The following is a 27,832-nucleotide window of genomic DNA, read 5'->3' on the forward strand; positions in this document are numbered from 1 at the left end:
TCCAAGACTTTGCCATATATTTATTTGTTAGACTTGTCAGCACATCCATGCATGTCCCGGGGTCCCCCGATCCTGGCCCCCCTCCACACACATACCTTCTCTTCTTTGTTCACACCATGGCTTTCACCCGCCCCCACAGTCTCACCCCTGCATCCCAAGCCTTCTGTAACAAGCAGGTCCAGTTCAGCAGTTTCTAGTCCATGCACCACTTGTGGAGGCCTCTAGAGGGCGCCAGGCCAGGTTTCATCTCCTGGAGAAGTTGTCCAGCTGACACAAGAAACCCTCACAGAGGGGTCCCTGCTTGGAACCCCTGCAACAGCCTTTTCCCTGCCAGGAAGGAAACAAGACAGGAAGTGGAGTTAGTGAGGACGAACCGTGTGAAGAAGGGCACCAAGACACTCAGAAACGGCCCGGCTTCTTTCTTCCATGGGGGGGGAGGGGGTGAGTCCCCATAACACCCTGTTGCTGGCCTTGCCTGCCCAAGCCATGGCTCACACCTGAAAACAACCAGGTATCACAGACTGAATGCAGCTGAAGCCAGTCATTCAGAAATTGCACTTCCTCCTCATCCCCACCCACCCCACTTTTTTTTTTTTTTTTTTTTGAGAGAGAGAGAGAAACCAGAGCAGCATTCTGGCACATGCAGAGCCAGGAATAGAACTCAGGACCTGAAGTCTGATCTTGATAAAATGAGATGAATAAATAAATAAAAGGAGCCAGATGGTGGCACACCTGGCAAAGTACACATTACCACATGCGAGGACCCAGGTTTGAGACCACACTCCCCTCTTGCAGGGGGGAGGGGGAAGCTTCACAAGCTGTGAAGCATGTATGTAGGTGTCTCTGTTCCTCTCCCCCTCTTTAGCTCCCTCTCCACTCTCAATTTCTCTCCTACCAAATAAAATAGAAAGAAATAATAATAATAAAGAAAAAAGGGCTTCCAGGAATGATGGATTCATTATACATGCACTGAACTCCAACAATGGAAAGAGGTGGAAAGAGGGGGTTAGGGAAGAGAGAGAAAAAAGAGAGAGAGAAAGAATGAAGGGGAAAAGGAAAACAAAAATTAGCCACCTAGAATAGGAGAGCCATCCTGCAGACATTGAGTTTCAGTGATAATCCCGGTGGTGAGTGAATGAATGAATGAATGAATGAATGAACTAACGAACAACAAATCTTATGTGTGGTTCTCTAAAACAACTCTTCCCTAGACTGGAGAAACAGTTCACCACATGGGCTGGGGTGACAGCAAAATGGTTCTGCAAAGACTTTCTGGCCTGAAGCATAAAACGTCCTAGGTTCAGTCCTCAGTATCACCAAAATGCAGAGCTGAGCAGTGCTCAGGTAAAGGAAGAGAAGAGAAGGTAAAAAGAAGTGGTTCACCATGTAGGGTGCTGGCCTCACAAAACACATCACCCGTGTTTGAGCCCTTACACCATACGGGAGGTGCTGTCTCTCCCTCTCTGTCTCTCTGGGTGAAAAAGTGACCCAAGGTGACAAAACCGCATGTACACACCCCCACAAATAAAATAGAAAGCATCCTTGCCTTTGTCCCCCATACAAGTCTGGTAGTGGCTATTGGGGAAGTGGGCATATTGGGGAAGTGGGCAGTCATACCTTCAAATGGGTTGCACTCCCCACATCACAGGGGAATTCTGAGTTCAGCTGATAAGTGTTGTGCCTTGTTGACAAGCAGAGATTCTCTATGTTGCTTTGCAAATGTCTCAGCTCTTTGAGTCTTTGTGAGGAGCGTGACGATAAGAATCACTTTCAGGGGAATCGGGCAGTAGCTAAGCACACATGGCGTGAAGCACAAAGGGATCCCGGTTCGAGTCCCCGGCTTCCCACCTGCAGGGGAGTCACTTCACAGAGGGTGAAGTAGGTCTTCAGGTATCTATCTTTCTCTCCCTCCCCCTCTCTGTCTCCCCTACTCTCTCGAATTCTCTCTGTCCTATCTAACAACAGCAACAACAACAATAATAATAACCACACAATGATAAAACAATAATGGCAACAAAAGGGGAAAAAGTGGTCTCCAGGAGCAGTGGATTTGTGGTGCAGGCACTGAGCCCCGGCAATAACCCTGGAGGCAAAAAAAGAATAACTTTCAGAATGTGGATTTGGAGTTTAGGACACTGGCATCTATGAACGAAAGAGAAACTGGCATGGGGAGGCCAGGCAGTGAAGCGCTTGGTAGAGTGCACATGTTACCATGCACAAGGACCCAGGTTCAAGTCCTGATCTCCCTCTGCTCTCTCAATTTCTCTCTGCCTCTGTTCAAAATAAATAAATCTTGAAAGAGAGGGGGGAGGGAAGGAGAGAGGGGAAAGACTGACACTGAATGCACTGAGGAAAAGTATGGTGAAGGTACAGTAGGAAGATGCAAAGGAATGGTCTGCAGAGTAGTAACCAGGGTGAACCTCTCAAGAAATTGAATTAGTTGGTCCATGGATGTCCAGTCTCCAGAAATAATAATAAAAAAATTAGTCTCTGTCAAGCCATCTGATCTACAGTATGCTGTGACTGCCCAAGCAAACAAAAACAAAGTTAAGAAGCACAGATTCTTCCCTTACACAGAGGAATGAAGGGACCAGGTGGTGGTACACCCCGCTGAGCACACACATTACTATGTGCAGAGATCAGGGTTCAAAGCCTTCATCACAATGGCCGGGGGTGGGGGGAGTTTCATAAGCAGTGAAGTAGGTTGGCAAGTGTGTGTCTCTCCCCCTTTTAATCTCCCCCTTCTCTCTTGGTTTTCCTGTCTCTAGCCAATAAATAAATAAATAGATAGATTTTTTTTTAAATGATACTGCTGGGGCCGGGTGGTGGCGCCTCTGGCTGAGTGTACATGTTACAGTGCCCAAGGACCCTTGTTCGAGCCCCCGGTCCCCACCTGCAGAGGGAAAGCTTTACCAGTGGTGAAGCAGGACTACAGGTCTCTTTATCTCTCTCTCTCTTTCTCTCTCTCTTTCTCTCTCTTTCTCTCTCTCTCCCCTCTCCATTTCTGACTATCTCTATCTAATAAATAAATAAAGATAATAAATTTTTTTAAAAAAAAATGATACTGCCAGATACTACACAGTGGGAAGAGGGAGAAAGAGTCACCCTGAGCAAAGAGATTAAAAAACAGAACAATGAGCAAAAATTTTGAGAAGGGTTGATAAAAACAGCAATGTAGCTGGGGACATTTCTATCTCTATCCAAAATAAATAAAATGAAAACAAAGACAAAAATTAATAAACGAGCAAATAAATAATGAAGTCAAAGCAAGAACCCACACTTCAATGATGGTAACAGCCCAACAGAGATGAGCTGGCCCTGGGGGAATGGGTGCTGGCAGGCTAGAGTGACCAGCTCTGGAGCACCCAGGCCCACCATGAAACTGGGTGCCACTGGGTTTGTGGACTAAGATTGATATCCTCTCTCAGAACTGTCAGGACTAACAAATATAAATACAGGGTTCCCAGTGAAATTTGAATTTCAGGAATTTTGCAACATCTGGGCCATTCTCATATGAAAAATTGTTCCTTGTTTCTATGGAAGTCAGGTTAGCTGAGTGTCCTGTAATTTCTCTGTCAACTCCTCCCAGTCCAGGCTTAATATTCTGGAGGGCATTTTTATGAGACATGTAAAAACTATTAAGGAATATAAAATAGGATTGAGTGGTGGTGTGCTGAGTAGTTGCGCACGTGTTACGTTGTGCAAGGACCCAGGTTCAAGCCCCCGGTACCTCCCCTACCCCATAAAGAAAGGAAGCTTCACAGACACTGAAGCAGTGCTGCAAGTCTCTCTTTCTCTCAGCTTCTGCATCTTTTTTTAATAGTTTATTTTTAACTGTCCTTTTCTGATAGAACAGAGAGAAATTTAGAGGGGAGAGGAAAATAGGGAAGAAGAAGAGAGAGAGACCTACAGACCTGCTTCACCACTTGTGAAACTTTTCCCCTTCAAGTGGGCCCTGAGGGGTTGAACCTGGGTCCTTGCACACTGTAATGTGTGTGCTTAACCAGGTGTGCCATGACCAGGTCCTTCAGCTTCTCTATCCCTATCCAAAAGTAAATAACTATTTTTAAAAACAAGTTTTCTGTTAGAAAAAAGAAAGGAAAGAAGGAAGAAAAGAAGGAAGGAAGGAAGGAAGAGGAATACATAATTGTTAGCACAGAAATTCCACATCAGACTTCTGGGAGGCATAGCTATGGACTAACAGTGAGCAGCAAAGACTCTACCCCCAAACTACAAATAGCTGACAACTATCAAGCCCACAAACCTCACTAAACTGTAACTGGGACATCCACTGACACCAAGACCTCAGGCGGGTACCGGTGTGGGTGTGTGTGGACAGGGTGAGAGGGGTCACAGGACTGAAGCCAAGCACCCGGACTCTGGGAGTTCTGGCAACAAGCGACACCATTCTGTCTCTGAGCAACAGCACTCAAGGCTGCACAGGGTGTTGACTGTGGGGGAGGGGGGTCCTCTGACCTCTGCTGAACTGCTGGTGGGGTCACAGCACAGCAGCAAAGGATTTGTTAGACCATTCTGGTCTGCCCCCCCCCCAAAAAAAAAAAAAAAACTAAGTAGATATACAGAAGGTCATTTGCGGCAGCTGGGAGGTAAAAGGTAATAATAGGTGGCTGCTGACGGCCAAGTGGCAAACTGAGTCCTGCTTCTTCAAACACAACTGCCACCTTGTAGCAAACCCCCACTGCTTGAATTCAGACTGAAGTCTAACAGAGAAGTCATATATACACACTGTATAGAGATAAAAACAGCTCAAGGTAATAACAAGAAACATAATCCCCATCACCTAATATATAAACAAAGTGAAAGCTAGTAATTATAATAATAGCAGTACCTGTTGGCTCAGAAATAACCAACACAATAAATGTGCAAACAGCAGAGAAATAGTAAAAACAAACTTCACAACATGACCACTCAGAAAAGCAAAAATGAAACAGAAGTACGCCAGGAAAATTTAAATGTAGAGCGACTATCAGAAAAAGACTATAGAAAACTCATTATGAGAAGCGTACTTAAGACCTGAAATAATATTTCATTAAGGAGTTAGGAAAAACTCCAAAGTTCTCCAAGAAATTAAAAAACATGAAAGAAGAACTTTAATCAGAATTCACTAAGCAATTAGGAAGCATAGAGGAAAACTTCAAATTGAACTGAAGGGTGTGAAAGACACTTTTAGCACAGTATGCCTTTAAGCAAGAACTGCTAGCCACACCATGGAATGTGAGCTCAGACATACAGGGATCCAGAGGTTACATAGGCTCCTGTGCTGACTATGGGCCCCAGACCATATCGATGGGGTTTACAGTTAACAATATTTATATACTTTCCCTATATTTGGGAGCTACTCTCTTTCCTGATTCAGCTTTCTGGTCCTCCTCACCTACTTCCTATTACAGTTCTCTCACTCACTCCAAAGCTAACCTTAGCAAAGCAAGGACTGCAAAAGCTGAATAAGAGCAAGACACTGGCATACTTTAATGATGACTCTTTAGTCACTATCAGGCCACCCCATCAGCTAAGGCCCTATACAAGGAGTCTTGAGATTCCCAAACAGACATGATAGGCCTAGACCTCAAATAAATCCCTCTTTCCATTATTACCAGTCATCTCTATCAGGAACAACAAAACAGACCCCTTTGTGGGCCCCCCATAAAACCTTGCCCTCAACTTGGATCAACAGTGGTAGAGAATGTTCTATCCTTTGAAGGAAGGATGCTACACCTGAGGAAGATGGGTTGATATTGGGGCAGCTTGGAATGTTCCTATTCATGACTACAGAATGTGAGCTCAGATCTACAGGGATGCAGCGGTCACCTAAGCTGAATATGGGCCCCAGACCAAATCAAATCGATGGGGTTTACAGTAAACAATATTTATAACCCCTTTCCCATATTCAGGAGCTACTCTCTTTCCCTAATCCAGCTTTCTGGTCCTTTTTGCAGCCATGACATCATCTCCACCGACAGTAACTTGGATCCACTGGTATATCAGATTTCAGGCTCAGGAAAAAAAAACTAGTATAGCCATAGGCCCTTTGGAATATAACTAAAATATGCCTACTAGCTATCAACAAAATGGAGGACCCCCCCCCCAACTATTCATCTGCACTATTCCAGTCTTTAGGCTCATGATTGTTCAACAATTTGTTTGGCTTTGTATGTTAACTCTCTTATCAACCACCAGGTTTCAAATATTAGCATGATGCCGACCAGACTTCCCTGGACAGACAACCCCACTAATGTGTCCTGGAGCTCTGCTTCCCCAGAGCCCCGCCCTACTTGGGAAAGAGAGAGGCAGGCTGGGAGTATGGATCAACCTGTCAACAACCATGTTCAGCAGGGAAGCAATTACAGAAGCCAGACCTTCCACCTTTTGCACCCCACAATGAACTTAGGTCCATACTCCCAGAGGGATAAAGAATAGGAAAGCTATCAGGGGAGGGGATGGGATATACGGAGATCTGGTGGTGGGAACTGTGTGGAGTTGTACCCCTCTTATCCTATGGTTTTGTCAAGGTTTCCTTTTTATAAATAAAAAAAAGTAATTCTGATCTCAGATAAAACACACTTTCAGATAAAGAAAGTAACTAGAGCTAGAGAGGGACACCATATAATTGTCAAAGGCTCAATCCAACAAGAACACATAACCATTATAAATGTATACTATAAATATATATTCTCCTGAACCTGACAGATGCTAATTTAAAGGAAAATGCCACCTGGAAGCAGGAGTATAATCTGACCCAGGCCTATGACATTGAAGATTTGCAGCCAAAAAGTTTGTATGAATTAGCAAAACAATTTGCAAGCCGGGACAGTAAGCAGTTTATAAAGTACTACCACTACTTCTTCATGAGTCATGATAACAGTGTGATTTGCAGTGGGATATGTAAAGCCTTTCAGATTTGTGCAATTATGAATCTCGATCATACTTCTTACAGAGATTGCCTTAAACAATATATAAAGTAGGGTCCATAGTCTTTCAAAGTTTGTGTTCACATAAATGTTAATCTTGCTCTGTTTCTGAGTTCAGTTTGTGGGAATTGTTCTATAAATTTTTATGATGTAAATAATTTTTTAACATTCTAAATTTTATTATGTTGAATATATGTAAACTACTTATTATGAGAGAGATACTTGAATATAAATTCCCTATCTTCCCGTTATATAATTATATCTAACTTATACTCTTGTTGAATTGTCATTTATACAATAAAGCAAAACTCTCCCCAAACATGAAAACAAATAAATATATATATATTCTCCAAATTTAAAACAAGTACTCATTAACAAGTACCAAATATAAAACATGATGCTCAAGGGAGATATTGGTAGTAATGCAAATAATAGTAGGAGATCTTAGCATACTACTTACAGCAAGAGACTGATCATCTGGACAAAAATTCAGTAGGAAAATGGTGGTTCTAAATGAAACCATAGACAAAATGGACCTAACATACATACAGAACTTTCCATCCCAAAAGAAATGAATACACATTCTTCTCAAGTACACACAGATCATTCACAAGGATTGACCATATGCCTACAGAAATATGTGAATATTAAAATCATAAAATGCATTTTCTCAGATCATGATGGTATAATACTAGAAATCAACCACAAAAGGAAAAGAAATAGGGCTGGGTGAATGTACTTGTTACAATGCACAAGGACCCAGGTTCGAACCCCCAGTTCCCACCTGTAGGGGGAAAGCTTTGCAAGTGGTGAAGCAGGGCTTCAGGTGTATCTCTTCTATCACCCCTTTCCCTCTTGACTTCTGCCTGTTTCTATCCAGTAAATAAAAATAAAAACAAAAAAAGAAAAAGAAAAGTAACGCCCCTAAAGTCTGGAGACAACATACTTCTGAGTAACACATGGGTCATTGACAAAATTTAAAAAAGAAATTAAGAGGAAAGTTCATAGCAATACAGGCCCACATTAATAAAGAGGAGATGTCATGAATAAGCCATCTAACAACACAAATTGGAGAAACAAAGAGATCAGGATAAATTGATAATATCATGCGATTCTTCATTGCTATTAAAATTCCAATGACATATTTCAATGAAATTAACAACTTATCCAAAAATTTGTGTGAAACTATTTTAAAAAAAAACCAGGAATAGCAGAAGCATTCCTGAGGAAAAAGAAGAAAAATGAAGGCATCACAATTCCTGACTTCAGTTCACATTACAAAGCAATAGTAGTTAAAATAGTGTGGTGTTGGAACAAAAATGGACACATGGATTAATGGAACAGGACCGAGAGCCCTGAACTATATCCACGCATGTACAGGCACATTATATATGATAAAGGGGCCAAAACTGCCCAATGGAGAAAAGAAAGTCTCTTTAACAAATGCTGTTGAGTGAATTGAACAGCCAGGTGTAGAAAAATGAAACTAGGCCACCACCTAACACCATGCATCAAAATTAACTCAAAATGGATCAGAGATCTGGACATTAGACCTGAAACTATAAAATACATAGAATACATTGGTGAAACATTTCAGGACCTTAACATTAAAGGCGTATTTGGAAACTCCATCCCATGAACAAGGTAAACAAAAACAAGAATGAACAAATGGGACTATATTATATTGAAAAATTTCTACACATCAAAAGAAAATTCCATAAGGATAAATAGGAAACCCAGCAAATGGGAAGATATTTGCACACTACGCTGCAGATAAGTGGTTGATATCAAACATCTATAAAGAACTCATATAGCTCAACAAAAAGTAAAAGAACAGCCAGATTAAAAAAAAAAAGTAGGCAGAAGATATGAATAGACAGTTCTCTAAAGAAGAGATACACATGACCCACAGACATGTGGAAATTTTCTAGTTCACTCATCATTAGAGGAATGCAAATTAAAACCACAATGAGATTCCACTTCACACCTGTGAGAATGGACTTCATCAATAAAACAAGAGAAATGTTGGAGAGGATATGGAGAAAGGAACTCTACTCCATTGTTGATGGCATGCAAATTGGTGCAGCCATTATGGAGAACAGTATGGAGAATCCTTAAACAAAAACAAATGGAAATACCTTATGATCCAGCAATTCCACTCCTAGGCATTTGCCCAAAAGATATAATAACACTGGGAATATGTGCACCCCCATGTTCATAGTGGCTTTCTTCACATCAGCAAAAACTTGAAAACAACCAAAATGTTCTTCAACAGATGACTGGATAAAAAAAAGTTATGAGATAATATACTCATAACTCAGCAATAAAATGACACTGTGTCCTTTGGATGGAATTGAAGATCATGCTTAGTGCAGCAAGTAAGGAGATAATAGACAACTATGGAATGGTTTCACTCATATGTGGAATATAGACAACTGAGTGTACAGAAGTGAAAAAAATGGCAACCTCTAAGACTGGGAGAACTATAGTGGTTTTCTATGGGAGTGGAGATGGGGACACAGACCTTTGGTGATGGGAGTGGCAAGAGGGGAAAAAAAGATACAGACAGTGATATTATCTACAATATTCTTCAGTATTGATTGCATTTTAGCAGTGTTTTTTAATTTATTTATTATTATTTATTTATTTATTCCCGTTTTGCTGCCTTTGTTGTTTTATTGTTGTAGTTATTATTGTTATGATGTCGTCGTTGTTGGATAGGACAGGGAGAAATGGAGAGAGGAGGGGAAGACAGAGAGGGGGAGAGAAAGATAGACATCTGCAGACCTGCTTCACCGCTTGTGAAGCGATTCCCCTGCAGGTGGGGAGCCAGGAACTTATGCCGGTCCTTACACTTTGTGCCACGTATGCTTAACCCGCTGTGCTACCGCCTGACTCCCTAGCAGTGATTTTTAAACATATAAGCCATAAGTAAAAGATACACTTGAAATAATGCAAAAAAAAATGTTGCTTGTATAAAGCCCTTTTGTTGATTAAAAAATATTGTGTACATGTATTGAAATATCTATGTAATTTACTTCCTATGTGCACTTATTGACTTTTGTCCAATTGTGAGCTCCTAAAAAATTAAATAAAATTTTAAAAAGTAAGTGTAAAAAGAAAAGAAATCCCACTTCAAAGGATTCACTTATAAGAAATCACTAGATAGGGAGTCGGGAGGTAGCGCAGTGGGTTAATCGCACATGGTGCTAAGTGCAAGGGCCGTCCTAAGGATCCCGGTTTGAGCCCTGGCTCCCCACCTGCAGGGGAGTTGCTTCACATGATGACAACAATAATAACTACAGCAACAATAAAAAACAACAAGGGCAACAAAAGGGAAAATAAATAAAAATTTGTTTTAAATTTTAAAAAAAGATTAAAAAAAAAGAGAAATCACTAGATAATAGAACAGGAGATAAGCAGTATCATTGCCTAGAGTCATGAAAAACTGAATTTGTAGGAGAGTGGTGAAATACTCATGATATTTCTGTTTAAATATATACAGCCTTAGAAGTATAACTTTTAAAATATTTATTTATTCCCTGTTGTTTTATTGTTGTAATTATTATTGATGTTGTTGTTGTTGGCTAGGACAGAGAGAAATGGAGAGAGGAGGGGAAGACAGAGAGGGGGAGAGAAAGATAGACACCTGCAGACCTGATTCACTGCCTGTGAAGTGACACCCCTGCAGGTGGGGAGCCAGAGGCTCGAACCAGGATCCTAACACCGGCCCTTGTGCTTTGTGCCACATGCACTTAACCTGCTGCGCTACCACCCAACTCCCAAAGTATAACTTTTTTAACTTGTGCTTATTAATATTAAAATATGCCCAGAATATCTTTACTAAATTTTAGAAGACATGAAGATAGTTTTGCAGTTGTAGTTATTAGTTGATGTATTGCCACTAGGATTACCACTGGGCCTTGGAGCCTGCATAGCTCCACTGCTTCCAGTGGCCACTAATTTTTTTTTCCTTTTCTTTTCTCTAGATTGAAGGTTAGAGACGTAAACCCAAAGAGAGAAACAGAGACAGAAGGAATACACCACAGCAGCTCTCCTTTTTATTAGTTTTCTCATTTCCAAATGAGGGTGAGGACCAGGATGGACAAGTGAACTGTTGTTCACCTGAGTCACATCAAATGCCAGTCAGTGAACAGCATGGGATGTTCACTAATCAGAACCTCCCAGGGTCAAGAAACTGATGTGTCACAAGTTGGAGCCCACAAGGGCTTTACTGAGCACTAATTCAGTGCTAAGGATAGTGTATTCCTCATTAAAACACTCAGTCTCTCTGGGAATAGCAGAACACGTGCCCATTTATAGCTAAAGGGACAAAAAGATTGCCCCCCAAGAGAGTGAGAAATGTGCCCAGTGTGCCATAGGTCTTAACATTTGTGAAGGGGTTGGGGGGGGGAGCGTGATCTGAACACAGATGTCCCTGAGACTAAGGTCTTTCTCTCTAGGAAGGCTCCATGCAATGTCTAGCTGCTATGATTTCTAGGAGATGAGACTTGTAGAGGTGTGACTTCATAGCTGAGAGACTAAGTGAGCAAACCCACTGGACTTCAAAACTAGTTCAGTAGTCACATGGCTTGAGCTAATCAAGGGAGCTTTCTAGGCCCTCAATGCTTTGTCATTCACAGAATGAGAAGCGGTGCTCTTGTGACTAGACCCCTGTCAGCTCTTGTGGTTGGGAGGCTTTTCATCATTTCACCTGAGAGAGAAGCCCAGATTGAGGAACTGAGCTCTGGCACACCTGGTAGAGCATAAGTTATCATGTGCAAGGATCTGAGTTCAATACCTAGTCCCCACCTGCAGGGTGAAGCAGGTCTATGGGTATCTTTCTGTCTCTATATCTCCCTCTCCCATCTTAATTTCTCTCTGTCCTATCAATAAAAATTAAGGGGGTGGGGAAGACAGTTACCAGTAGCAGTGGATTCATTGTGCAGGCACTGAGCCCCAGTGGCAATAAAAATAAAATGATAATAAAGAAGCCCAGATCGAATTAGGACCTTCTGTTCCAATCAACAGCTTGGGGGTGGGGAGCATGTTGAAGTAGGCTTAGGCTCAGCTCTTGTCTAACCCACCTGATCAGGGAGTAGAGGGTCAGATAGCACTGATCTGGCTAGTGGAGGCTCAGCCTGGTAGACAAGGGACAGTTCAGAAGGTCTCCGCATAGAGCTCTGGAACCTTCTGATGACCTTTCTATCAAGGACATCCCTTTAGAACAGTTCTGATTCTGCAGACTATCTGCTATATTCTGGGGGAGCCAGGCTGTGGCTTTCATAGCTTTCTGAATAAAGAGCTGGCCAGTTCCATCCCCCTCGGCCTAGTCTCTCCTTCCAGCTTCTCTCAGGAGGCTGAAAAGCCCCCTCCAGGTGATTGCATAAGAGGGAGAACTTAAGAGTAAGGGAGGGTGTAAGGTGACACTTGGACTGTGTGCAGTGTATTGCACCAAGGCAAAGGACTCCAGGAAGAAGGGAACAACAAACAGGATGAAGGGATAGTGCAGTCCTGGTCAAGGGGAGTCAAGGGGAAGATGAGAGGCTGTGCCTACGAACTAAAAGTCTTTAAACCATTACTGTAAACCATTAGCCCCCAGTAAAATTTAAGGGGGGGGGGAGCTGTAGAGGAGAGACTCTCCTGGGAGATCCAGCTGAGAACCTTGAGCAATTCACCCACCAAACCCATATGCAACATCCAGAAGTCTGCTGGGTGAGGTCTCTGCTCAATTCTAAGGCTGCCCCATGAGTAGTGCCAGGAATTGGGGGGTGTCAGCATTTGTCCTGTTCCCTGGGGAGCAGCTCTTCAGCCCGCAGTGTCTAAGAGGCCAAACCCCGCCTCCTCCCTGCCCAGGTCCACACAGCAGCCTCAGCACCAGCTGCAGGATTCTGACACGGGAGCTCGCAGTGGCTGGGAGCCTCTCCAGGCCATGAAGAAGCCAGGGGGAAAGACTTGAGCCAGGAGAGGAAGAGCAGGGAAGAGAGATAGTCTCTGAGTGGAGCTCGGTGGAGAGGCGCATGCAGTTACCTGCCCTTGTCCAGCTCCAAAAACCAGCCTGATGTCCAGCGGGGGTGAGTCACTAGGGGACCCTCTAGCCCCTAATGCAACATCATGGTGGGCCTTAAAGTTGGGTGGAGGGGGTCACCAGGGAAGGGAGGGAAAGCAGCTGGGTGCAGGGAGAGAAGCACTGGCAGTGGCTGTGAGAACTGATCAAAGGTGACCACTGGAGTGTCACTCTGGGTCATCTCCTGGAAGGAGGGCTCAGGGGGGCTCCGTGAGGAAGGCGCAGAAGGAGGAGACAGGAGGACATGGTGGGGGGCTGAAGGTGAGAATGCCTGGGGCTTATGGGGGTGGTAGACACTGCACAGGCCCCAGACTTCCTATCCCTTGGGGTCATTCTCTAACTAAGTGGGGTGGAGTTGGGGAGAACAAGGGAACTGAGTGCTTTATAGGGAGCTTGTGTGAGGAGAGCAAGTGTCCACAGTAGCTTTGTGAAAGAAAAAGAAGCAGAGCCTCACTTTGGTACACACAGCACTGGGAATTGAACTCAAGACCTTGTACTTGAGGAGCCAAGACTTATCCACTGCACCACCTCCCTGGCTGCAGAAGGGGAAGGGAAAGACAGAATCCCACAAGCAAATGTCATTGCTACACAGGCCAGGGAGGCAGCTGAAGGAGATGATTTCACAGGCGAGTCTTTTCAAGGGAACTGCAGGGCTGGGTGGAGAGATGCTGGCTGAGGGAGACACTGTGCACTTTGGCAGCCACGGTGGATCACAATCAACCCTGCTCTGCCTTGCGGGGCTGTTTCCATGCCCACAGGAGAAAGAGGTCTGTAAAATGTAAAGTGAATTTGAATGTCAAAGTGCTGAATTAGTGTTGTCAGAGAATTCCTTAGATTAGCCATTCCCAACCATGGCTGCAAACTAAAATCTCTGGAGAAGGTTTTTCAAAGATGCTTTTTGGAACTGGAAGATGCCTGTTTTGTAATGCATGTGACCCAGGTTCCGTCCCTCAGAGCCCAGGGCACTAGGAGAATTTCTGTACCTTGATAGCTCTCTCTCTCTCTCTCTCTCTCTCTCTCTCCTTACATTTAAAAAGGTCACCACAAGATGGTAAAGCCCCAGTAAAGATGGAAAAAAAAGGATGCTTCTTAAACTAATTGTGGGGAAAGTACAATCGCTCACTTAGATAATGCACTGCTTTGCCATGTACACAATCCAGGTTTGAGGCCAGCTCCCACCACATTGAAGGAAGCTTCAGTGCTGTGGTTTCTTTCATTTTCTTCCTTCCCCCTTTGCCTCTACTTCAAAATACTGGCCTAGAGTGGTGAAGCTCCACAGACCAGAAATAAATAAATTCATTTGATTTAATACATGGACCCCACCTTAGATCGAATATCCAAATTGGAGCAAGGGAACAGGAGTGATGAAAGTAGAAGAAATACACACCAGTGGACTTTGAAAAACAAAGCATCACTTGGAGAATCACTTGGAACACACATTTTTAAAAAGCAGTTACCATGTGTAAGGACCTGGGCTTGAGCCCCGGGCCACCGTGTGGGAGCACCTGCAGAAGGAAAGCTATAGGAGTGGTAGGGCAATATTGCAGTCTCTCTCTCCTCTCTGTCCCTTCCCCTTTCTATCTCTCTGTCTCTCAACCTCTGTCTTGTTGAAAGAAAAAAAAATGTCTGCCTGGAGCCATGGAGTCATGCAGGCACTGAGCCCCAGTAATAACCTTAGTGGCAATAAATAAGTAAATGAGCAAATTAAAGAAATACTAGCAACAATCTAGGTACATGGCAGTAGGAGACAGGTTATCAAAATAGAGATTCAAGCACTATGATGGCTCTGTAATAACTGTATAAGATAATGAGAGACACAAGATGATGTTTGCAAATGAAATGCAGGGCCAGGCGGCAGTGCACCTGGTAGAGTGCACACATTAACACATGCAATGATCTGGGTTCAAGCCCCTATTCCACATCTGCAAGGGGGAATCTTCATGAGTGTTGAAGCAGTACTTCGGGTGTCTCTCTTTGTCTCACCCTTTAAAAAAATTGTTTGTGTCCAGGAGATGGTGCAGTGGATGCAGCATTGGGCTCTCAAGCATGAGGTCCTGAGTTCGATTCCTTTGCTGCACATTTACCAGAGTGATGTCTGGTTCTTCTCTCCCTATCTTTCTCATTAATAAATAAATAAGTAAAATATTTTTTAAATGTTTTCAATTATCTTTATTTATTGGATAGAGACAAAAATTAAGAGGAAAGGAGGTGAGAGAGACAGAGAGACACCTGCATCCCTGCTTCACCACTCGCAAAGTTTTCCCCCTACAAGTGGGGACCAGGGGGTCAAACCTAGGTCCTTAAGCATTGTGCTCAACCAGGTGTGCCACCACCTAGCCCCTTTCTCTCACCCTTTTTATTTTCCACTCTCCTCCCTTCTTTATTTCTTGCAATGTGCAAGGACCCAGGTTCAAACCCCCCCTCCTCCCCACCAGAGAGCACTGCTCAGCTCTGGTTTATGGTGGTGTGGGAGACTGAACCAGGGACTTGGGAGCCTCAGGCATGACAGCCTATTTGCTTAACTATTATGCTATCTACCCCCACACAAAGACATTTTAGCAGTGAGCTACACAGCACCAGAGACACCAATCTTTTCTCATATTTTCCTCCTTTCCTCTCTCCTCTTCTCTCCCCCCTCCCTCCTTCCCCTTCCTTTCCCTGCACCCAGTGGTCACTTCCTGCCTTTTAAAATTCTGGTAGAGACAGAGAGAAATAGGGCAAGAAAGAGAGAAATGGAGAGTGTATGCGCTAGAGAGACACCTGCAGCATTACTCCACCACTCATGAACTATCTCCTTTGCAGGAGGGGGCTTGGAGCTTGAACCCAAGACCATGCACATGGTAACATGGGTGCTTTGCTGGCTGCACCACCACCTCCTCCCATTTCGCTAAATGCTGTTTTCAAGAATATCACCTGTTCTTTCTCCCTGCCAGGTATTTAGGTGCTGGGGCTTCCCAGTGAGATCTCACCCCTCAGGTGCTGAGAGTTAAGTCATCCAGGATCTCTTTTCTGCTAGGTGTTCTCTGTGCTCAGGAGGGCTCTGAGCCTGGATTCCTTTATGCTCATCCAATGCCCTTTGCTGCTGTGCCTGTCAGCACAGGACTAATGTATCCCCTCCATAGCTCCCCTGTATTTATGTTTATATGCATGTGTGTGAGAGTGTCCTGAAGGAGGCAGTGTTTCTGAAATGGGAAGAGGGCATCTTTTCCCATGAGACTGTGCTATCTAAGGCCCAGGCTCTGCGAATCACACTGGAAGAACGCGACTACAGGAGCTCTTTTATGCAATATGATACTCAATGGAATGTCTGTCTCAGTGGGGGACACAGAAGATGGGAGGAAGTATAATGCACCACAGCACTATGACTGATGTAGCACTGAGACAGGTAGGCCCGGGGCCAGCCATCCTGGTACCAGAAACTGTGGCTCAGACCCAACAAGCTTCAGGAGTCTGCTAGAGAGTCTCTCCCTCTGGGGGGGGGGGGGGCAGTATTTCAGAATAGGCCTGGGATAACTGGGAACTTTTTTGGAATGGAAAGCAGAGTAACAAAGTCCATGGCTTTTGTAAATCTTGTCCTATACACTCTATACACACAGAAAGGGAGAAGGGAAAGGAGCAGAAAGGAGGAGGAGAAAGAGAAGGAGGAGGGGAAAGAGGGAGAAGGGAGAGAGAGGAAAAGGAGAAGGAGGAGGAAGAGCAGGAGAAGGACTTTATCTTATTGTCTATGCATACACCATTAAGTGAGAATAGGTGACTTCCTACAAATGAATGCATTCCTATAATGCTGTGTGTAAATAAACAGATTAGAGCTGGGGAGATAGAAACTCTAAGCACCACGTATGCCAGAGTAGAATGGTGCTCTGGTGTATCTCTCTCTCTCTCTCTCTCTCTCTCTCTCTCAGAAAAGTGATTTTTTTTTTTTCAGAAAAACATGGTATCTCATGGTCACAGAGGTGGTTTCACAGTCAATCATGTGTAAGAGATGAAGTTTGATCCCCAGTACTGCATAAAAACAAGAAAAACAAAAAATAATTGGAAGAGCAGTGCACTGGTCTGTCTGTCTCTCTCTCTCTCTCTCCACAGAAGAGAGAGAGAAAGAGAGAGAATATCTTATCACTAAATTGGGTCACATTTTCCATTGATATGTATTTAAAATTTCAAATAACTTCTGTCCCAAGCACATGAAGAAAGGCCATCTCTGTGCCTACAGGGCACTTAAAGAATCCATCATTCTACCTGGGTCCTTGGTCAGTCTCCTCCCAGCTCCATGTCAGGAAAAAGTCATGGAAGAACACAGCTGAGCCATATGATCCTTCACAAGCATTCAATCACTTAGTTCTTTCTCTCTCTTTTTTTTAATTCCATGCCAAGGATGAGTCAGGGCCATGTGCAAGCATGATACTACCCATAAAATCACAAAGTGACTCCTCAGTCCAATTTTTTCATTCTTTGTTTCTTTATAAGAGAGGTGAGGGGAGAGCATGCACATGGTGCAAAGTGCAATGACCAGCTTAAGGATCCCAGTTCAAGCCCCGGCTCCCTACCTACAGGGGGGTCGCTTCATGGGCAGTGAAGCAATTCTGCAGGTATCTACCTTTCTCTCCCTCTCTGTCTTCCCCCTCTCTCTCGATTTCTCTCTGTCAAACGAATTCTACAAAACCTTCAGGAAACAGTTAATACCTATACTTCTAAAGCTTTCCACAAGATCAAAGAAACAGGAACACTCCCTTCCACCTTCTATGAAGTCAACATCACCCTGATACAAAAAGCAGATAGGAACACAACAAAAAGGGAAAACTACAGAGCAATATCTCTGATGAACATAGATGCCAAAACACTAAACAAGATCCTGGCCAACCGGATACAACAGTATATCAAAAAGATTGTTCATCACGACCAAGTGGGATTTATCTCAGGAATGCAAGGCTGGTTCAACATATGTATGTCAATCAATGTCATTTACCACATCAATAAAAGCAAAACCAAACACCACATGATTATCTCAATAGATGCAGAGAAAGCCTTTGACAAAATCCAACACCCATTCATGCTCAAAACACTACCAAAATATGGGAATAGATGGGAAATTCCTCAAGATAGTGGAGTCCATTTTTTTATTTTTAAATACAAGACAGAGAGAAACTGAGGGGGGGCTAGGGAGACAGAGAAGGAGAGAAAATGAGACACCTTTGGACTTGCCTCACTGCTAGTAAATAATGCCCTACAGGTGGGAAGTGGGAGCGAAAACCTGGGTCCATACTCATGGTAACATATGAGCTCAACTGGGCTCAGCTGGGTGTGATTTGTAGATTGTATGTGTGTGTGCGTGTGTGTGTGTGTGTGTGTGTGTTTGTTTTAATTTTTTACTTATAAAAAGGAAACATTGACAAAACCATAGGATAAGAGAGGTACAGCTTTGCACAGTTCCTACCACCAGAACTTTGTATCCCATCTCCTCCCCTGATAGCTTTCCTGTTCTTAGATTTTTTTTTTTTAAATGTAAGAGGTCCCTTTCTATTAAAAAGTACTTCTGGGGGCTTAAGAGACAATATAACGGTTATGCAAAGTGAATCTTATGCCTGAGACTCCAAGATCATTTATTTGTTGAGAGAAAGAATCAGAGTCTCACCCTGCCTTATATGGTCCCAGGGACCAAACTCAAAGTTTCACACATTCAAGTTCCATGTTCCACCACCTTGATCACAAGAGATGGGATCTGAACTCAGAACATCTGGCTCCAGAGTCCAGGGTCATGAACAGGTAACTGGAAAGAACAGGATGTGTCTGAAATACCTGCTCTCGCCAGCACTGCCCCCACTAAGGAGGAAATCTTAGCTCTGGGACCCCAGAGTCAGGCCCCCACTTTCTGGACAGGGGTGGGTCCTGCCATACCTCTTCCCTTTCCATCCACAGGACTGGATTCTTAGGCTCTTCTGAAGAAGGAAGTGTCTCTGCTGCTGAGAGCAGGTCCCTCTGTCTCCTGGAGACAGCGGTTGTCAAGCCAGCACAGCAGAGCGAGCAAGGCAAAAAATAGCAGCTCGGGCAGGCCTCGAGACTGCAGCCTCCTCTGAAATGTCCGCTCTGCTCTGGCCCAGGATCCTGGCTCTGCCTGCCCTCCCCACCTCCTGTGCTGAGGCTGCCAGGAGATTCTAAGGGCAGAGAGCATCTGGGGGTGCAGGTTGACAGCATGACAAACTAAAGGGATGGGGGATCCTCTTCAGAAGAGCCATGATGAGGCTGTAGTGGTGCTTTAAAATTGGGGTTGGGGTGCCAGGTGGTAGGGCATCCAGGAGAGCATGCATGTTACAGCACGCAGGGACCCAGGATCAAGTCCCTGGTCCCCACCTGCTGGCAAAAGCTTCACAAGCAGTGAAGCAGTTATCTCTTTCTTATTCCCTATCTCCCCCTACTCTCAATTTTTCTGCCCTACAAAATTCAAAAAGAAGAGAAGGAAAGAAAACAGAAAATGATGGATTTGTCATTCATGCACAAAGCCCCAGCAATAATCCTGGTGGCAAAAAAAAAATCAATAATAATAATATTTGGGGCTAGCAGTGTAGCTTAGTGGTGGAGTGCACATTACCCAAATGTGAGGGCCTAGGTTCAATCCCTGGCATGAGAGAGAGAGAGAGAGAGAGAGAGAGAGAAATAAGAGTAGGAGAAACAGCCTAATAGTTATACAAAAAGATTTACATGCCTTAGGCTCCAAGTCCCAGGTTCAAGAAATAAAAAGAATGTATTTCTTTTTGTTCCATGTGACCTTGACTAACTAGAATTTAGTCACACTGCTTGCTTCTGGGAACAATAAAGCATAGTCAAACCAGCCAGCTCAACCCCAAAGGACACATTTTCCTAGGCCCCGGAAGTACTGCCCACAGCCAGGGCTCCACTAGTGGAGAGAAGGATTGACAAACAAATGCACTGGAAGTGTCAGAGGAAAGTTCTCCCTAGAGAGAAGAGTGACTGTGAGTGACCTCAGAGCCACCCCCGTGGTTACCAGAGGTGAGATTTGTACCCAGAACATCTGACTCACTGTGACAAGGTATCTGAAAGCAAGGAATGTGTCTTAAATTCCTCTGAAGTGAGGAGCAGGGGCATTCTTGTCTGAACTGCTCAGCTAGAAGCATTTGTGGGGCACACCTTCCCCCAACTTCTTTTTACCCAAAGCACCTGACTTCAAGTATCCCACCCACAAGGTAATAATCTCAGAAGGAGGGGAAGTGGAGCTGGGAAAAAGAACCCCTGTGCAGTTTCTTTAGGAGCTCTAAGGGGACCAGTGCAGAAGGGGTGTGGGGGGGCAGGGCTTTGCCTCCCAATCTAAATCCGTTAGCCAGTGTCCTTGGGAAACTCCCTCCCTTTTCTGGCCTCATATCATAAATAATATCTGATAAACTTTCATAGCTCAAAATGTTCTAATTATGCTTCACACTTACTAGAAATAAAGTGACCTATCTTTAGAGAGAAGGCAAAGCAGGCAAGTCCAGTAGGGATTTAACTTGGTTATCAAAAATTTAAAAAAAAAAAGCAGTCCTTGGCACTGTACACAAGAAGTAATTTATTTATCAGAAGCTCTAAAGTATCCCCATCTGGTAGAAGAGCGAAGCTCTCATTTCGCCCCAGATTAGCCTAGAGAAAGGATACTTGGGGGTTGAGAAAACCCTTCTCCTAGTGACAAAATCATTAATCTTGTGTCATTTTTCCCCCCACAACTCAATGACTTTTTTAGCTCTCACATAGCATTGTGCAAGTGTCACCACCCTCCACTTCAGAAATTTCTAGAACCTCCCCCAAAGTCCCAATGGCCTGATGTTGGAGGCTTACCCTGTGCTCTGTGACCTCCAGCATGGAAGATAGACAAGCTGTCCTAATCAATGGTCTGGTGACCTTCAATCCACTCTCTCTCTCTGTCTCCTCCTTCCCTCTCAATTTGTCTCTATGAGAGAGAGAGAGAGAGGGAAATGCCCACTGTGAGTGGTAGATTCATCATGCAGGTAAAGAAGAAGAAGGGGGGAGGGGAAGGAAAGGGGGTTGGGGGAAGAAAGGAGGAAGGAGGATAGGAGGGGAAGGGAGGGGGAGGGGAGAAGGAGAATAAGATGGTAACCCAAGAGGTAGATAACTCTTTGGACTCTGAAGCATGAGGTCCCAAGTTCAGTCCTCATTACATATATCAGAGTACTGCTTTGGTTTTCTCTTTCTTGCCTCCCCCCCCTCTCTTTCTCTCTCTCTCTCCCTCTCTCTCTCCCTCTCTCTCTCCCTCTCTCTCTCTCTCTCTCTCATTAATAAATAAAACTATAAAAAAAGAGACAGAGGGAGTTGGGCGGTGGCGCAACAGGTTAAGCGCAGGTGGCGCAAAGTGAAGGACCGGTGTAAGGATACGGGTTCCAGCCCCTGGCACCCCACCTGCAGGGAAGTTGCTTCACAGGCGGTGAAGCAGGTCTGCAGGTGTCTGTCTTTCTCTGCCCCTCTCTGTCTTCCCCTCCTCTCTCCATTTCTCTCTGTCCTATCCAAGAAGGATGGCATCAATAACAACAACAATAACCACAACAAGAAAACAACAAGGGCAACAAAAGGGAATAAATAAATTAAATAAATAAAAAAAGAGACAGAGACAGTGATGATGAGTAGAAAGAAAAGGGTAGAGTGCAGAGGAAAGGCTATGATTAAACAGAGGAGAAGCAAGCTTGAGGGAACAAAAACAGAGATTAAAGTTGAGTCCTAGAAAAATAAACAAAACAAAAAACATGATGGTTACTGAGGAAAGGTGAAATCTAGACCTTGATTCAACCAAGGCACACTCCCCACCCTCTCTCCTCAGATCAAGTTCTTATTTGGCCCAAAGGACTAAGCCAGGTATGAAAACCCCAAGAGCAGAGCAGAACGTACCTCTCAGGCCAAGGCAGCCAGCTGTCCCCTCTCTCCTGAGGGAGCATCGGGCGGGAGGGAGACCCGAGGCTAGGCTGAGCCTGGATCCAGAAGGACCTCTGGGAACTCCTGCCAGCTGGCGTCAGGTGAGCCCCGCCCTGGCTGGCAGCTGTCACAGGGCTATCCCAGCTGATTCCCAGCCTGTGACTCAGGGCACAAAATCCACAGGAAGAGGCTCCCGGTGATAGAGGAATCACTTTGGCAAAAATCCTTCACAGAAACTAGGTCAGGGCACAGCCATTTGGTTCTTCTTCGATGTCCTGGAAAGAGCCACCCAGAAGTATCTGCCTGGGTGTGGAGCCCGGGAAGTAAGAGGAGTGTTTCTCAGCCTCTCTGTGAGGAGAGCCTCCAGCACTGATGCCATTCTGGTCTAAAGCTATTATGGCCTCCCCAGGTGGGCATCTCCAAGTTTACCCTTGTCACTTTGAGAAAGGTGTCAACAACACAGTCCATCTTAGCTGGAAGTTCTCAGAATCTGGGTGAAGTTTCTGAGGACTCCAGCAAAGTGAGATGAGGCAACTTCAGTGGAAGGAATCCAACCGGGAAGGAAGGTTGAGGAAGGAAGGCTGGTGGGGGCGGGGGAGGTTCCTGCTTCCAGTCCCCCTCATTTTCTGGCAGTCATCTGCCCTATCTCAGCACTTCCAGGCCCTAAGCTATCACCATGGGAAAGGTGTTCCAGTCTCAGAAGCTGGGAGGACAGAGACTCCAGTGCTCCCTGCTTGCCCAAATCAGAGGGTAGAGAGAATTGTCTGGAAAGTTGCTATGGCAACCAGAGTCCCTGGAGAGCCCAGCTCTCCACAAACCCTTTGCTTCCAGGCCTGCTCTGACTTGAAAAAGGAAGTGTTTCATTAAGAATGGTGATGAGGATGGGGTGAGGGGAGGGGGCAGGCTCTTCATGCATGCTCTTATATGTGCCCTCAGCTGGGACCATCCCTTTGGGGCCTGGTGGGGTCCTTCTGCAAAGGTCCCCAGGAACCAGGAGTAGCCAGAAAGATGTAGAGAGCCCATCCATCCCTGGCCTCAGAACAGGTTTCTGAAGCAGGGACTCTTGTTTCTCACAGACTTGCAGAAGCCCAGCTCTCCATTAAGGCTGACTCCTGGCTCAGGAAGGACCCACTAAGCAGTCTAACCAGCAGCTTTCCCGCTAAAGGGTGAAAAGACAGACTGACAGACAGACATCCAGTTCAAGTAGTCAAGGGATGGACTGAAGGAGCTAATGGCCCAGAATAGTTTTAAGCTTTGGATTCTAGGGGGGTTGGAGGGGCAGATCTTGCCACTGGGACACAGAGAGACAGCCATAAGCTGAAAATCAAGTTCCATGTAAAATGCATAAATTTGCATAGCACGGTCCCCAGATGAGTCTAACCATATCCCCATGAGGTAGGGAGGGGAAGATATGAGTGTTCCCATGGAGTGGGTGGAGAAACTGAGGCACAAAAAGGAAATATGGCGCCAAAGTTACCCTGTAAAGCTGTGGCCCATCCAGATTCCTACCCAGTACCTCCACATTCCCAGGAGATGTGATGCCTCTCAAACAAATCCTCAAAAGACCATTCACCCCACCCCCACCCCCATCAATTGCTCTTCGAGAAAAACAGGATCCGGAAAAATCTCACCAGAGTCTTAAAGTCCAGATGAGCAATGAGACAGGTAACAGTTCTTTGTGGTGTCAGAGCTGTACCCAGAGGAGCTCAGAGCAGCATGTCAAGGTGTGTCAAGGCAGCAGACAAATGGCAGTGTCACTAGGAGAAGCACGAGGGAGGAAGGGCAGGAGGTGACAGGCAGCAGATTCAAGATGGAGGAAAATGGCTTAGTCAGCATGAGGACACCTGCATACTCATTCACCAGCCAGAGCAGGGCTGAGCAGCTCTAAGGGAGACAGCATACCTTGGTCTGTTTGACTCAGCAGAAAGAAATATTTCTAAGGGTCAGGCTGTCAGCAAAGAGGCCTGAAAGAACAGGTTTCTGAAGAAGGGACTCTTGTTTCTCACAGACTTGCAGAAACCCAGATCTCCATTAAGGCTGCCTCCTGGCTCTGGAAGGACCCGCCAAGCAGTCTAACCAGCAGCCTTCCTGCTAAAGGGTGAAAAGACATCCACTTCACCATCCTCTTCACCACACGCTGCATAGTACACGTGACAAGAACCCTCATCAGCAGCTAGTGCTCACTTTGTCCTACCTGTAGCATCTGCCTTAGTAAGCCTTCTCCTGCAATCCTACCTCAGAAGCCATGAAAAAGACAAAAGAGACAGGGAAAGGGGCAGAGGAAACATCTGCCCCTACAACAAGATGGCTCTGTCCCTCCCAGGTGACAGACAGCATCTGTCTGAGTGGCACCAGTCTTCAGGAGTTCAGTCTGTTGCTTTGAATCTCCTCAGTTTTTTCTCCGGCAACTGCACCACCCCACTTTTTTTTCCAGTTCTTCTGCACAGGAAGGCACTGGCACAGAAAAAGTATTTGGTACTGAGAAGTGACCTTCCTAGGTACTAGAGAGAGTGAGGAGGTCAGAGTAGGGTGGGCAATGTGGAAAAAGCAGAGACCTGTGTCTACTCTGCAGGACACAACTCCAAGAATCCACTGGCACCCTGGGGCCAGGGCAGACCTCAAGTCTCCTCCAAGCAGTCGAATGGCAGTTTCTCGAATTCTATCTGTGCTGAAGGATGAACAGCAGAATTGCAGGTTGCACACAAAAGCTTCTCTCCCCTGGGGTCCTCAGTTGGAGGCCCAGCAGGGATTACTGGGCCCTAGAAAGAGATAGCAAGATGAGAATTGATTCTGTACTCTGGCTTATGTTAGTTACAGGGTGGCCAGAAGCTAAGACTGACGCATGCCCCAAAGCAAAGGATAGTCAGGGAGAAACAGGACCCAGGCAGGCCTGGTCCCCATCCTGTGGCAGCTCTGTTCTTGGTGCTGTTCCAAGTCCCAGATGTGATAAAGAGTCTCGAGGGGATGTCAGATGGAGATCTGGTCCATACGACTGAAGACGGGCATGAAAAGAAGTGGCACCGTCAGAATCTCAAGAATGTCATTTAAATGGTGCAAAAGTGAATGCAGCAGGGCTGACAGTCCAGGCCTTTGGTCCCTGATACCACTTGCCAGGTACAGGGGAGGGAGTCCTGGGGAGTCAGCTGGCGTTTGTGGGGAAAGTGGTAGAGAATGAGAAGGACCCTTGAAAAATTGGCTTGCATGTTCTGGCCTGTCTCTGGCGGTCACACCTCTGTCAGCATCCTTTTCTCCGCATAAACCCGATGTGGGGTAGACAGGTAGCTGGGCCTCCGCTCCCTTGGGGCCTCCGAGAGTTCGGGTTTGCCAAGTCCACCGTCAGTAGCCTTCAGGTCCGGCGTGGGCTGCCCGCAGGTGACATGGGTGTACTGACCCTGCTCCTCCTGCTCCGTCTCCCGGTGGTAGAAGTAGTTGAAGTTGGACACGATGACGGGCACCGGCAGGGCGATGGTGAGGACGCCCGCAATGGCGCACAACGACCCCACAATCTTGCCTCCTACCGTCATGGGGTACATGTCTCCATAGCCCACGGTGGTCATGGTGACCACGGCCCACCAGAAGGCATCAGGGATGCTGGGGAAGAGGGAATCTTCATCATCTGCCTCGGCAAAGTAGACAGCGCTGGAGAAGAGGATGACCCCGATGAAGAGGAAGAAGATAAGCAGCCCCAGCTCCCGCATGGAGGCCTGCAGCGTCTTGCCCAGGATCTGCAGCCCCTTGGAGTGGCGCGACAGCTTGAAGATGCGGAAGACCCTTACCAACCGGATGACCCTGAGGATGGCTAGCGACATGGCCTGCTGCCCGTTCTGGCCTCCCCCTCCGCTGGTGGACTGTTGCTCCTGCTGCTGCACCAGCTCAGTGCCCAGCGTGATGAAGTAGGGGAAGATGGCCACCAGGTCGATGATGTTCATGATGTTTCGGAAAAAGGCAGGCTTGCTGGGGCAGGCGGAGAAGCGCACCAGCAGCTCGAAGGTGAACCAGACGATGCACAGCGTCTCCACCAGGAAGAAGGGATCAGTGAAGAAGGAGCCCCCGAGGGTGCTAAGCGAGGGAGAGCCTCCAGTCACCACGCCCCCGCCTCCTGAGAGGCCTGGATGCAATCCATAGGCATCGTCCTCATCCTCCTCCTCCTCCTGGGTCCCCCCGGAAACGGGTGAGCTCCGGCTCCCACCGCCTCCGTTGCCACCCCGGCCATCCGCACGGAACTGGGGCAGCGTCTCCAGGCAGAAGATGACTATGGAGATGAGGATGACCAGCACCGACACGATGGCAATGGCCCGGGCAGGCCCCGAGCTCTCGGGGTACTCGAAGAGCAGCCACACCTGGCGCTGGAAGGGCTGTGCAGGCAGCGGCTTCTCCTCGTCCCCGCCTTCAGGCAGACAGCCCTCGTCCTCCCGGAAGGCCGCCAGGGCCTCGTCGCCCAGCTGGTAGAAGCGGATCTCCTCCAGGAAGATGTCCAGAGGCACGTTGACCGGCCTGCGCAGCCGGCCCCCCGACTGGTAGTAGTACAGGATGGCGTCAAAGCTCGGCCGATTGCGGTCGAAGAAGTACTCGTTGCGGAGGGGGTCGAAAAAGCGGACGCGGCGCCCGGGGTCCCCCAGCAGCGTGTCGGGGAACAGCGCCAGGGTGCGCAGCTGAGTCTCGAAGCGCAGCCCGGAGATGTTGATGACCAGCCGCTCGCTGCTGCAGCAGCCGCCGCCCCCCGCCTCCGGGAAGTCGCCCCCAGCTTCCCGCTCAGCCTCAGGGCCCGGTGCCTCCCCTGGCGCCCCCAGGGCCAGTGCCTTCTCTGAGCGCATGGCTCAGTGCACCGCCCTCGAGGCCCTACAGTCAGAGCTCTCTTTTAGGGTGGGGCTCCCTGGCCCCGAACCCCTAAACCCCGCTCCCTTGCAAGGGAGAGGTCTCGGGCCCAGAGGGCTCACCTCCACCCCCTCCCACGCGTTATGGGAGCAGCGTCTGGGTGCAGAAGCTCGCTTTGGGAGTGGAGGCTGCAGCCGCCAAATGGTGTGAGATGTGCAGCTGGGCCCCTTAGACCCAGGCGCCCAGAGCCCCGAGCTCCGAGCTCCGAGCCCTCGGGACCCTACAGGAGGCGCCCTCTTGGGAAACGAAGCTCCCTGGCTTGCTCGAGGGGGCCCCGAGCCCCCAAGCCCCGCTCCTTTGCAAAGGGAGGTCTGGGAAGGTCCCGGGAACAGGGGACTCACCACTGCGCCCCAGTTACGCACGACGCTCTGGGTACAGGGGCTCGCTTGCGGGAGGGGTGTGTCCAACCGCTAGCTTGTGTGAGCCACAAGGCGACCCTCAGAGTCAGCCCCCCCCCCCCAGCGCCCCGAGCTCCCTGCCACCCGAGTCTCCTGCAGGCGTCGCCCTCAAAAAGGGTGGGGCTTTCCAATTCCGAGCTCGCGGGGTCCGTGAGCCCACAAACCCCGCGCCCTTGCAATGGGAGGTCCTGGTGCAGGGGGTTCACCGCCGCGCCCCAGTTATGCGGGTCGCTTTGGAGTGCAGGCGTTCACTTGGGGGTGGGGAGTGTGCAACCGCCAGCTGGTGTGAGACGCGCAGCTTGGCCCCTCCGAGTCTGCCTCCCAGCGTCCCGATCTCCCCTAACACCCGACACCGGGGTCCACCCTCCAGGCCGCAGGGCGCCCCCCCGGCTCCAGCACCCTGAGGCGTACCGGGCAGCCTGATGCGCCTCCCCGCGGTTCGGCCTCCGCCCAGTGTCCGCACTCTGGCCAAGGTCGTTGTTCTTGCCGCCTCCCCGGGCGCAGTGCCGCCGCGGGCCTTGGAAAGGAGAAGGACCCACACACACACACCCGTGCCTGGGGCTGCCCCGAGCCGGGCGCAGGGACCCGCCTCCCTGCTGCCCAAGCCCGGGTTGGCTGCAGGCGCTGCAGCTGCAGCCGCTGGACTCCGAGCTCTG

General features: G+C 47.1%; 1 protein-coding gene and 1 long non-coding RNA gene across 3 annotated transcripts; both read right to left on the reverse strand.

Annotated features, from left to right (window-relative positions):
• LOC132538129 (uncharacterized) lies at positions 1-27,828 on the reverse strand. Of its 2 annotated transcripts, none has more exons than XR_009549555.1 (3): positions 27,588-27,828; positions 21,880-23,660; positions 1-327 (listed from the first exon to the last, which is right to left on the reverse strand). It is a non-coding gene; the product is annotated as an uncharacterized LOC132538129 (long non-coding RNA). The 2 variants fall into 2 exon arrangements; XR_009549556.1 differs by having other exon boundaries at positions 21,880-24,662.
• On the reverse strand, positions 24,669-27,571 carry KCNA6 (potassium voltage-gated channel subfamily A member 6). The gene has a single exon (XM_007527826.3). It carries the CDS (start codon positions 26,715-26,717, stop codon positions 25,128-25,130), a length of 1,590 nt encoding a protein of 529 aa, XP_007527888.1. The 5' UTR covers positions 26,718-27,571; the 3' UTR covers positions 24,669-25,127.
• Positions 27,829-27,832: the final 4 nt, after the last annotated feature.

Source organism: Erinaceus europaeus, chromosome 4 (assembly GCF_950295315.1).
Source record: "Erinaceus europaeus chromosome 4, mEriEur2.1, whole genome shotgun sequence".
In the NCBI taxonomy this organism is placed as follows: Eukaryota; Metazoa; Chordata; class Mammalia; order Eulipotyphla; family Erinaceidae; genus Erinaceus; species Erinaceus europaeus.

Excerpts from the sequence above, each read along its gene's own strand:
- KCNA6 (XM_007527826.3), bottom strand. The coding sequence starts at position 26,717 with ATGCGCTCAGAGAAGGCACTGGCCCTGGGGGCGCCAGGGGAGGCACCG.